The sequence below is a fragment of the Anser anser genome, assembly GCF_964211835.1.
Source record: "Anser anser genome assembly, chromosome: 1".
NCBI lineage: Eukaryota > Metazoa > Chordata > Aves > Anseriformes > Anatidae > Anser > Anser anser.
In genome coordinates, this window is record NC_139720.1 from 16,578,398 (window position 1) to 16,591,348 (window position 12,951).

Sequence of the window (12,951 nt, forward strand, 5' to 3'; positions counted from 1 at the left end):
TAGGTAAGTAGGTATCTGAGTAAGCACTGATAAAACATATTTTAGGATACCCAACTGGCAAGCATGGGATCTACCAAAATATCTGGAAGTCTTCCAGATTATGCTAGTTTATACAACTGAAAAAGCAGCTCCATACATTCAAAGAAAAAACAGATTTTCTTACTATTTTTTGAGCACTGAGAGTGTGCTCATCTCTGAAAATCATATCTCCAAGCATCTTACCTGTGAAGGACTGTAATCAGATCCTGATCTGCTATATGAGAATTGAGTCACAGGGCTAAGTAGTAGTTAGACATCACCCTTAAAATGTATTATTATTATTATTTTAATATAAAGGCTGCTATGCATCATTATTTCTTGCTTTCTGTGTTTATTGTTTGATATTCACCTCTTCTTCACAGCTTGTTTCTCTGACGCAATATTTTTGAACAGTAAATAACACTTCAAAATGTGTGCACATTTCTGAAATAAAATAAGAAAATGGTGTATTTGAACAGATTTCATTTTTCTTTAAATTTGCAGAATCTTTCAACATGGTCTTTTTCCAGGTCAGCCTGGGGTACGCCTTCTGTTCATTTTGGTTTATTAATTAGTCTCCTATGTTCTTCTGGAAATCAGGATACACAGTTGTCTGATTTTTGATGTAAGACAAAGCCTGAAAAAAAAATCTGACATTTCCTTAGTTCGTTTCTCTTCATTTAAATTAAATGTAATTTAAATAGCATCTGAAATAAAGGTATGCAACTGGCTGGGTATAGGTCGTGATTCATATGCCTTTCATAAACAGCAGGGAAATAATAGCTATTCTGCTATTGCATATATTTTTGGCTTCAAAAACCCATCTACCATGTCAGTTAATAGTCACTATTTGAGCCAAAAATAACTGTCACTTTTTCATTTTTAATTACTGCATCTGTTATCCTATTTAATCTTGGCATAATAACGCAATAGGACATTGCCAAAAATAACGCCACAAATTATTTCCAGGCTCACGAAGAAACCACCGGTGGATTTGCATAGCAAGAAGGCAGACCCACAGGAGGGGTTGCAGTGGTGAAAAACGCTTTTTCGGGTGCACAAACGTTCCTAGTGAACAACCAGGTGCTTCTCTAAGTGAACATGCCTTGGTGGCATCTCTGATTTGTGGCAGTCACCAGGGCTGCTCTGGTCCACGAGGGGAGGTGGGGTGGGAGGTGGTGATGTGCCCGGGCAGCACGTGGTAGTAGAGCCACGGTGCTGGCTCCCTCCACTAACTAAAGTCATTAATGACACCCATGGGATCGCCCAGTCCTTTCCAGGCTCTCCAGCAGGAAAAGGTTCAATTTTTGGAAAGGGTTGTGCAAAAGGTCCGTTTAGATCATGCTGCGTTGAGTGGATGTGGAGATGGGCTGGAAAGACAGGGGGAAGCAGGCGCTGCTGAGAGTCCAGCCTGGCCCCTGGTCGAGCTGGTGGGGAAAACAAATGGAATAATTTTAGCATAGGGCTAGGGTGGAGAGAGAATTCATAATCAAAACGTGCAGTTAAGTGGGCTCCTCTGATTTCTCTGCAAAACTGCTGTTGATGTTCTTTCTATTCAAGGAAAGTTTAGGAAACCTTCTCTTTTGGTTTCCAGCATATGAAGATGCAGCAGTGTACGTGTGAAGTGCAGTGGCTGTCTTCCCTGGCAAACTGAAATGTATTTTGACAAAGCAACTAGCAAGAGCACTGTAAAATTTTCTAAGTATGGTTTAGGTTATCAGTAGTTGGTGGGTCCTCCTTGGATTATTATGTCATTTTAAATGAAAATATTCATAGAATAATTTATGACACTTACGTTTTGTTTTCATCTGCCTTGGGGGTTTTGGAAGTTAATAAAATCAACCTGCATATCTCAGTAATTTTGTTTACAGAAAGCTAGTCTGTAAATTCAGATTTCTTGCTTAATATTGTAAGATTACTGTCTTCAATTGCTCAATTAGCCATTCTAAGCATTTTCTTTTTGCTGGAAACTTCAAATAAGTTAACAGATTTATCTGCACATATCAAATATATAAGATAAAGTGTTTATTTTCCCTCCTTTTAGGATAATAATGTCTGTGGGGAATGCTGGAAGCTGTTTTTTAAGATGTAGCAGAGCAGAAGCAGTGAGAGGGGAGAAAGCAAAGCATTGAGAACACAGAAAGAGAGACTGAGCTTTATTCAAATAATTGGCTCCCGGTGGCAAAAAAAAATGGCAAAAAAAAATCAGAACTGCCTTGCTGACAATTTAGAGGTAAAAGCTTTTGAGAGAGTTGTGCCTTCATTTAATCTCGATGTCAGTCCCTGCGTGCTGAAGCCAGCTGAATTGCACAGCCATATCCTTCACACGAGCAGCACAGCTGTACCTTCTGCTGAGTAGTGAACTGTAACAGGTTGATGTTGCATTTGAATGGGCTGCTCTAAGGTGGCAACATCACAAGAAAATAAAACATTCGCTAGCAACCAAAACTAGTAGGTCTGACCCAATTGTGCTTTTATTAATATTCTCCAAAAATTCTGGGCTTGATTTACAGTGATTTGAAAGCTGCGTTTTCTATTCATCAAATGAAATTATCAGAAGGAAACTACTTCAGATAAATACATCACTTGAAATGCTGATGAGTGCATTTCTGGCATTTAGGGAGCATTTCAATCAGCAATAGCAACATACCCCTTTTGGGTATATTACAGGACAGATTACGAAACTCCTCTAGCATGCCATACCAAGAAGATAACTAATATAAACTGGATCGTCTTTGAGGGTACCAGCGATAATATTATGGACTGGAGATTAACCACGAGAAACATATTCAGTAAATGCTAGAAAGCGTGCTTGTTTCATGAAAGAGAACATCTTAGGAAAAAAAAAAAAGAGGATGTATTATGGAGACAAGATGAAAATGATGATTTTTTAAGCTAAACCGATCGCCTGCTACATTGTACAGTACATGACTGGAAATCCTCCTCATAAATTCATCCATTTTGATCAGACAGTGGTTCCAGACTTTGGAGATCTGTATGTGTTTGCCCTCATGGCTGCACTTAATGGGATCGCAGTGAGTGTGTCCAAGCACCCACATGTAGAAATGCCATACGCATTGTCACTCCCGCTCCCCTGATCTCCCACCTCATCTTCATTCAGAGTTCCATCTTCAACCATCACTGTGTGAATGACACTGCAGTATGGACCTGTGCATACACAAACTTCTCCCAGCTTTCATTTCTAAGATTTTTTTTCACTTACTTCAGGCTTTCAGAAAATCTTGCAGAGCATTTCTCAGGTATTGCATCTTGCTCTTAGCAGTAAGGACAAGGTTTGGCTAACCCGACCAGTGTTGGGGTTAGTTCTGAGAGAAGCTCTGGAGATACTTTGTGCTCACGCAGGTCCTGCCTCAGCCCCAGGAGACGGTTTGTTCTGTCCTCCTGGGGCCAGGAGAGGATCAGCCTTTGCAGTGGGGGTCAGTGGGGACTGGGGATTGGTGTCCTTTGTCCTGCTGGCCCTGGGGTCAGCTGCTGCTGTAGAGCTGCTCCATGGACCACATCCTGGCCCTGTTGAGGGCTAGGGTGGTAGGGCAGTTCATTTAGGAAACCAGGAGTTGTTCTCATTTTCTTCCTCAGACAGGGCTGGATACCAGCACCCTAGAGCATTTCTGTGGTGGAAGCTGACAGCCCCAGGTTGGGCTGAAATGGGGTCCTGGGCCATGGATGGGGGCAAGGCCCGGGGCAGGTGGGCAGGGACATGAGTGCCCTCAGGGCCCTGCCATAGCCAGAGTCCCTGCCTGTCATCGCAGAGTGATAAAAACAGGGCTATGGAAAACATGATCTGCTGCCTTTACCATGGAATAAGCCATACTTGCTCTTATTTCCAGCACATGAGAAATGCAGAGGATTACGGAGCCTTTTGCTGTGATGTTACCTGACTACCTCTGTGATTTTTTTCTCTAGGCCATCCCTTTTTAAGTTACTACATTTCAATGAGGCATCTTCACAATTCTGTTCTTGCCTAAATCTGCTCTTTGTCGTGTCCCGCTGCTTCCTTTCTTCCTCCTTGGTTGGACTGTCTGATCCATTACCCTAACAGCTCAAACCAGAGGCTCCTTTGTAGCATCTGAGTTGAGAGCATTCCTGCTCACACAGAAAAGTCTTTGCTGGGCTTTATCCATCCCTGGAAGCTGTTATTCTTTTCTTCTTTGCTTGCTTGTCTATTGAAGAAGGATTTTTCATCTGTTGCTTTTCTAGAGCTACATAACAGTTACTAATCCTAATCCATTTCCTACATGGAAAAACGCAGGAAAGTAATAAGACTTTTAAAGATGTTTCTGAAGCCTTTGAGGGGTCATCAGAGGGCCCAGGCAAGTGGGTCCTTCTGCTAAAAGACATTTTTTCAAGATTTTGGCAATGACTCCGTAAGAAGCTAAAATTTAGAAAGTAAAAGCATTAATTAAAACCAGAGAAAGCAGGAGAATCTTGATGTAATGACATCACTAACAAATATTTCTCTTGGTAACATTTCACATATTTTGTCTAACATGAAATTAAATAAAATAATCTAGAGGAGGTGATTTAAAAAAATACACACACACAAACAAAGAAAAACCAACTAACAGTCTGAGGAATAAGAAAGCAATGATTTTCTTTCTATAAAGCATTAAAGAAATTCTTCTGTACTCAAAAGCTCAAAAGACTCTTAACATGCTAAATTTCTGTTGTAACCTTATCAAGGACCTACAGTATAAATGTTCTGATTACTTATAGGTTGGCATTTATTTTCTGGGAGCAAATTCAAACTTGCTGGGAAACTCCGAACTTATTTTTCATGAATTTGAAAAAAAAAATCCCCATATTACAAGGTGCAACAGCACCAGTAAAAATCTATTTACTATTGCTGTTAATAATAAAATACTTGAAATGGTGGTGTTATGAGGTACAGGTTTGGCTAAGCTCTACTACTACTAATACAAAGAGATTTAAATTGGGTTTTATAAGCAGCCAGACTAGAGGGCCCAAGCCTAGATGACTTCATTCAAGTGCCAAGACACGTCTTCCTGGTCATCTGTTCAATACATGTTTTAACAAAAGGATGCTGATAGAGTTTTGGTAGAGGAAAAAGAAATTAAAAGCAATAAAAGGAAAGGAGGCAAGGCAATACAAGATTGCCAATCAAAACATTGATTGTCTGTCCATGCAAGTGTATCAATATGAGTCAACTTTTTGATTTTTCAGGCCAGTGGGTCAAATCAAGTTAAATTATTTCACCTTGTTGCATGTTCCAGAACTGAATCCAAACGTAATTTTAAGATTTCTTGGACAGATCCAGTGGACAGGTTTTCAATTTGTTTTAGCACCAGGCACTTGCTATAAGGCTTATTAAACATTCGCATTCTGTACAAACTTTCCTAAAGCAACTCCTTTGTTCTGTAGAAACATGTTTGTAGTCTCAGAAATAAAGGCCCATCGGTTTGTCTGAAAAGTACTTGCACAACCAACGTTCAGACAGTCTTGGCACCAGTCCAGGGGAGGATATGACAACTTGGGAAGTCAGTTTTGAGTCACTTCGTGTCATTAAGAGCCCCATGTGTCCTAACCACCTGTGACTCTTTGGGGAGCAAATTCACTGTAGGGACCAGATTACAGGAACCAAAGTGACCATTTTGTTCTCGGGTATGCCCAGAGGCAGCCAGATATTTGTACGAACGCGCACCACGAGCAGCTGCTCAGGGGAGCACACGGAGTGCAGCACACTCAGGTTTTGCGGGCGCTCGGAGAGCAGGGTGAAACATCTGCCCTGCATCAGAAAGGTGAGGGAGCAGCATCCCCATGTGCTCTGCAAGCTTTCTGCAACTTCAGGGTGCTGTGCTCAGCTCCGAAAATAAATTTTAGACAGATCTGGTAAACTTGAAACCTGTCAGTGACAGATGGCTTTCTTTCAGGACAAAAGAGCCAGCTCTCAGGACTCAAAGCCACCAAAGCAGCCTGGTCAAATACAGAGGGATCTGTTTTAAAGCTGTTGTAGTAGGACAAGCTCTTAGGAGGAGAGGATAAGCAAGCACAAAGGGAATATGAAGGGATGGAAGGAGTACGTATTTCTGTCACACAAAGCATAGTTTGTCTCTTACAACAGTCTTCAGTTGTTTGTAATAAGTGATTAAACCTATGTTAAAAAAGTGATTTCTAAACTGATGGCTCTACAATCCTTCTACTGCTGCATGCACATAAACAATACCAAGTACCAACGTTAGAAGGAATAAGTTTGTTTCCCCGGTCTTCTCAGTGGAAGAAGATCTTCACTGAATCAGTAACAAATATCCCGTTAGCCTCTTCAGCCTTCCCTTCCCCCTGTTACCTTGAAATATGACGTCCCCCTTCAATTTGTTTATGTTTTACAGGATGACTTGTAGCCTTTGACTCTAACCAGAAGAGATGCACTTCACTGGAGATCAACGGAAGGCTGGTTTCAGAGGGCTTATTTTAGATTCACGACCACAGGCTTAGCTAAGGCAAAGCAAGAGCAGGAGGTTATAGCCTGCCTTGTGGTGGGTATCTCACCCAGGCTGCTCAGCTGAGCGTGGAGGTCAGGCTACGTGTACCACCGCTGGCATGAAGGCAGCCAGAAAATTGCAGATGGTCACCGTGACCCAGACAGACTGGCTTAAAAATGACATATCCATGTACTCGAACATGCATTCCCAAGGTCTGGAATTTGCTGTAGGCCACTTAGATATGGCTGACTAGGTTCCTGGCCAGAGATGATCTCATTTCTCAGGTTTGCAGAAGGGGGACTCATTCCCAAATGCAGGCTGCCCCACAGGATCTGTTTATCTCCCCTTTTCCATCCAAATCCTGCAGCAAAACACCACTTATAACCTTTGTAATAATCCAGAAGCACAGTCACTGACTTGAGTGCCCTGAACACCCAAAGGAGGGTCTGCTCTTTCACCGGTGACCATGCTGGAGCCCACCAAGACCAGCTTTCCGTCTCCTTCCATGGTTTGGGAGCCTCAGGACAGACAGCACAGAGCCCCTCTTAGCTGTGCTCTACACTCACACAAGGTGTTAACTCATTTTCCTAAATGAGGGATATGTGGGTGTTCATTCTGACCTATTTCTCCTGTCAGTTTACTGTCTGTCACCATATTTTCAAGGCAGCGCCTGGGGTCGTGGCTGTGTTATCCCTGCTTGAGCCGACGGAGAACGTGAGGCAGCCTTTGGAAATGCAGCAGCTCAAGCGCCAACATCAACACAGACTGATTTCATTAGTCTGCATAAGCTGTCTGATGCTATTTAAAGCTCGCTTCGGCAAGACCTGTGGACAACGGGCATGCTGGTGAAGGGAGGTTATTTAAAAATACTCTGCCTTTTTTTCACCTGGCAGCAAACCCTGCCTCGCCACCCAAGGAAAGCTCCTGCATCGCTCCCCGGCATGGAACGAGGTGCCTGTCCCCACGGGGCAATGCCAACGCCATCCTCATAGTGCTCAGATGAAGGCCAGGAGGGTCCCTGAGTCCTGGCAGAGCCTTTTGGCACATCCCCCCATGTCCCAGGGGGCAGACGATGCCTTTTCCCTTCCCAGTCGGACCCTCGCAGGGAGCACCGCTGGGGAGATGGGTCGCACCTCCTGCAGCCTGAGGGGCAACCGGGATGCTCAGCAGCTGAATTCTCGTTAGCAATGTACTAAAAGGAAAGGCAAACCCCCCTCTCCATCCTTATGGCCAAGATTAGGAAACTGAAATACAAATTTCAGGTCTCTCTGGTACAGCTTTCCACCTTACTCATGCATCTTCCTCAAAGCCGAGTCTATTTTTCTCCACTTCATGCTGTTAAAAATAGCTCTGAGAATGTGGCTTTTAAGTGCTATAGAGATGATGACACGATACAATACAGGGCACTTTTTTCACTGTTTTGTAGATGATTAAAATAGAAGATCCAAAGTGCTACTTACTATAATTTTAATCTCCTACACAAAGACTATTTATCCCTCCTCCCCCAAAGTAAATTGCAGGCTTCGTTACTAAAATAGTGAATCAATTTGTAGACGTACCCGAGTCATTGATAACTTTGCAATCTTCTAACCCAGCTAGGATTACTTAGGGTATATTTTGGCTTCCAATTACCAGACAGAATTTATACATGAGTTCATATTTCTTGCAAGTCTTCACTATTTTATATCAAGAATAGAATTATCCAAGCCCTCCTTTGGGATCCTGATGCTACAGGCAAATTCTTCATTATTTTGGGGAAGGTGTGCTTTGTAGAAAAAGAATACCCCATCAATGTTTTAACATACATTATAGTAAGGAGAAGTTACAGTTTTAAAGGAGAAATAAAAATGAAAATCCAATTATTTTTTAATTACAGAATATGGAGTTTCTCTTTGCACTGTGATTGGTACTAGATTTATGGGTCAAGTAAGAATTTACAATAAAATGGATAAATTAGAATTAGATACGGTTTGGGCCAGATACAGCAACATCCTGTGAATCCTTACAGGCTAGCAATCAACAAATTGATTGTGATGGATGCTCGTAACATTAACGGGGAAACGTTATGACTGTTGATCACCAAGTGTGTCATCATCAGCTTCAATTACAATAATTTGTCTCTAGTCAGGTAGATCAAAATCTGAGTGATTTTAGCTATGAAAAATGTGCATGCCTTCAACTAACTGTTAAAGACATTGTAATTAAATCCGCGGCTCGAATCAGACTACATTATTTTGGTTTAAATCCCAGGGGATCAGAAGGCTTTTTTTCCCTGAGCTAAATCTCAGCAGTTATTTGTGAGAGACTGATATACTGATATAGAGAACTGCTTCTGATCCATTGCTAGGTCTAAAGTATCAGAGGGAGAACTGAACACAAGGACAAATGATAAAGTTAAATTTTCCTTTAAGATGAATGTCTTTTGGAAATTTTGGCTTTTTGGAAACTAGTTAAGTCATCAGCTATTTCCTCTGCCTGGATTCCGACCACAAGAACATGACAGACTTATTTTCTTTGCATCTTGTTTAATTAACGTGCCTGCAGAGGAGCAGTGGCAGTGGCAGCACGGACCACCCCTGACACTCACTGAATTCCAATCAGCATCTTCTGTCCCCCTGCAGACAGGCTCTATTTGACAAGCTCTTTCTGGCTGACTAATGCGCCTTGGGTCATGCTTATGGTTAGCATAGATACTTGTAGAGCAGATATGACTTATTACAACATGTGCCACTTGTAATGAAAATCACATACTCTCTAGGAGAGGGCAAAAAAAAAATGAAACAAGCAACAGCTTTATAAAGGAATGTTTTTCGAGCTGTCCTGTTTAGGCAACACCTAATGCCACGCATACCAGCATTTTATTTTCATTCAGACCAAAAATAATTACTTTTTGAAGCAGGACTGCTTTGAGTTAGAGAAATGCTGTATTAAAATGCATTAAGTTTCTAGAAATGCCAGGGATTAAAGAGAAATACAGCACCATTTGCAATGAACTGGAAAACTGAAATGAAAGAGTCAGTGCTAAGGTCTCTGCTTTTTTCTTATTATCAGTGTTGTACAGTAATAGGTGAGGTGAAGAGCAAAAAATATCAGTGTTTGAGTCAGGAGCGCCCAGAGCTGTTGCTTTCATCAGTAGGTCACCTACTTGGTCTCAAGTTTTAAATCATCAGCAATTATTTTAAAGTTTCCGTGAGGGAAAATTGTCCCAGATAATCACAGAACAGGAAAACTTTACATTTGCTAACACTGCATTGTACAGTTTTGTGAGCTTCTTGGACTCACTTTGACATCAGATTTTTGTCATCACTGCACAGCTATTACAAGGACAACTGGAAGAGCATCCTCGTTCTCCCTGGCTGTTTAATACTGGGCTAAATAAAACCTTGAGTGGCACATTAAGTCGTGCACCAACGAGCACAAGCAGAGGCATGGCCACCTCTCCCTCCATCTAGTCACAGCGATTGCCGTGTCTCTGTGCTGCTTTTCAGGCAGAAAGACGTGTTTGTGCTTTGCTATGCGAGGGTATAAACCTGGTGTGCCTGGGATGCTCCCGACCGGCTGTCACTGTGCGATGGGGCTGATCTGCACACAGGACTGAGTTCTCTGCCTGTTTCACAGCTGGTTTTTCAAAGAAAGCTATAGATCACTTGGAAATCCTACCTAAGTTTTTCAAATCCTCTGACACTATGTGAGTGAGACTTTCAGCTGGAGAAAGAGGACGTTCCTAGGAAAACATAGGCATGTGCTCTGTCTCCATATCCATCTGGGCTCCTGCACAGCGTCAAAACCTTCCAAAAACATTTGATTTTCTCTCCTGTGCAACGATTTGTGAGGTGCACAGAGATAACAGGTAGGTGCAGCTACCCACAGAGCAGGTGCAGGGGTAGCTCCAGCACCTCCATGAAGATGTGTGCTTTTAACCATGTGCAGCCAACGTGCTCTGAGAGCTGCACTTCAGGGACTACTGCAGCATTTTTAGGCAATCACTGCAAGTCTGTGCCAGAGCTTATAACCACAGTGAGTTTTTAACAGGGAAAGGTGGGGAAACAAATGCTAGAGGAAAGGAGGAGCGTGGGAGGGAGCAGGATGTGCTTCTCCTCTCAGGCTGCCACCAGCAGCCCCAACAACATCTGGTTCAAACCATGGTGCTGCCACCTCCCCAGGCAGCCAGTGCTCCCATTCCTTCCCCTTTTCTTGTAAATATTCAGGGGCTTATGAGTTCTGGTTACAGCTGTATTGCCCCTGGTGTTTCTAATTTCTGTGACACCGTTGCTTACCCTGCGGCAGGTTGCTGTGGGTTGGGGCTGGGGCTCCTGCTCCTCCCTTGGCTGCAGGATACTGTTAGACGCTCTGATATTCACAGCAACAGCACCAGCTTCATTACCTATCACTGCCTTTTGCACTCATGTTTTTCCTTGTTATACATCTATTTGTCTCTAGTCGCAAGGAATTTCATCCCTGTGGTTATTTATATAGTACATTTTATATATATCTCCATTATAGTGTTAGTAAGAATATTCATCGACCATTTTTATTATTATTTCAACAAGTCCAAATACAAATCTTGAAGGTGTTGTCCTCTTAGTAATGTTCATTAGGCATTTTAATGTAATTTTTAACTTTTTTATAGGCATTCCTTTAACTAAACTGAATACTCTGGGCTCTCATTCATGACTTTAACAAGTACTTTAACTTCTAACACTCAAATCCTGATTTATTGTCTGCCATTACTACAACAGGCATGTCATCCTAGTAAATACAGATTTCATTCTTGAAAGTCCTCATTTACTAGAGTGTTTTCTAACAATGTTATTTCTGAAAAGTAACAATAAGGTATTAAATGCATTTTTCTGTTAAAAAAAAAATCCATGTTAGCTTTGTGTCTGATATATCTGGAATTCCCACTAGAGGCTATATTCCTTTTCAGTAGCTTCATTTGCCTACAGATATGGCATAACACTTGCTTGAACTTTTCCAGTGATTTCCTGCCCCCCTTACCATTCCCAGCTGCTGCAAAGCCCTGTTGTAAGCCCCATAGTCATGTATGACCCCAGCCAGTGGCTTCTTTGCCTTTTTTTTGCCCCAGTTCCATTAGCAGATTTTGCTATTCACCATTGCTTAGCTATGATGGCAGAAAATGCCAGAATAGATCAGAAGAAATAGCTACTATAAAAATGCCAAATGGGCAATTTCCCGTGAACCAGGGCAAGGGAAGAGCAAGTTAAGTTTATAATCCGAAAAGGCAAAATCTGGGCTCAGCTGGTGGGAGGTCAGCTCGCCAGGAAACACAGAAAGTATTGCAGCGGGTGTGTGGACTTCTTGCACACCATCACGGCACCCCTGCTCACTCCTGTGAAGGACCTCTTCAGATGGCAGGAAATAACCTTATTAGAAGTTTGGAAACGCAAAGGTCTGTTAACAGCCAGCACTACTTAATACCCTGGCTTCTCTTCATTTACCCATTTTTTAATTGTCCAGAAGTGTTATTTTTATGTGTATATATCATTTGCGTATGATTTTGTTAAAGGGACCGATCAAGCAAAGATTTCATTGGAGAAGCAGAGATTAGAGGATATTGACTCTTGCCATCCAAGAGGAGAATAATACCAGTCTGTGCCTCGTGAGAGGAGCCAAAACATGAAGGTCAGTTTTTACAACCCCTCTATTTCCAAACAAAGTCTCTTTTATCATTAGTGATAAAAGATGAATCTTCAGTCTGTTTTTCCTTCGCTGAGGATTTTTTCTTTTTTTTTTTTAATCCACAAAGGAAGAAAACTATACAACACATGTCCTTTGAAAAGCACTGGTTATAACTCTTTGTTGGGTTATGTGTATCCTAAACAGATTTTAAATATTGCAAATTAAAAATAAATAAATAAAAAAGGAATGAGAGAACAACACAGTTCTACCTAATTAACTCTTATCTTCACTTTATAGTAAAACATTTTTTTTGCCGTAAGATGTAGGAAAAAATAAAAGGTAACACAAAATTGGAAAAATTATCCTTCTCCAGTAAGAGGAAAGACAACGAGACTAGTTTGCCACATATCACAGATGAAATGCAAAAAGAAGAAAGCAACTAGAAATGAAAGAAAAAAAGACATTTCCAAATGCCACTTATCCAGTAACAGCAGCTGCACTCATGCATTTTGAAGAACATCAAACTATAATGGGCCACCGAGAGAATCTGTCTCACCAGAAAAAAAAAAGAAAAAAAGAAAAAAAAAAGTAAGTTTTTTTAATCTTTTACAGGGATACATGTGCATGGAGAGCAATGAAAAGTGAATTTTATTCTGTAGGCATATTTCTAGTGAAGAAATATCCTTCTGTGCATTATCTCATTCTGTCTCAACTACCTCCGGTGGGACGCTGCACATAACAAAAAAGAACACCACTGAAAAAGTGTTACAAGGTCATCTGGCATACTTCAGTTTTCCATATCCATGCCACTTTTAACAAAACTACATTTAGTGAA

At 41.5% G+C, this 12,951-nt stretch overlaps 1 protein-coding gene across 1 annotated transcript in view; it reads right to left on the minus strand.

Annotated features, from left to right (window-relative positions):
• Positions 1 to 322: 322 nt before the first annotated feature.
• Positions 323 to 12,951, minus strand: part of ALG10 (ALG10 alpha-1,2-glucosyltransferase) — a gene marked incomplete at its 5' end in the record, with an annotated part of 28,048 nt that continues 15,419 nt past the window's right edge. The window contains one exon of the mRNA XM_083832572.1: positions 323 to 1,445. Coding sequence (XP_083688698.1) covers positions 1,353 to 1,445 — 93 coding nt within the window. The 3' untranslated portion in view covers positions 323 to 1,352. The remainder of the gene's footprint in view (positions 1,446 to 12,951) is intronic.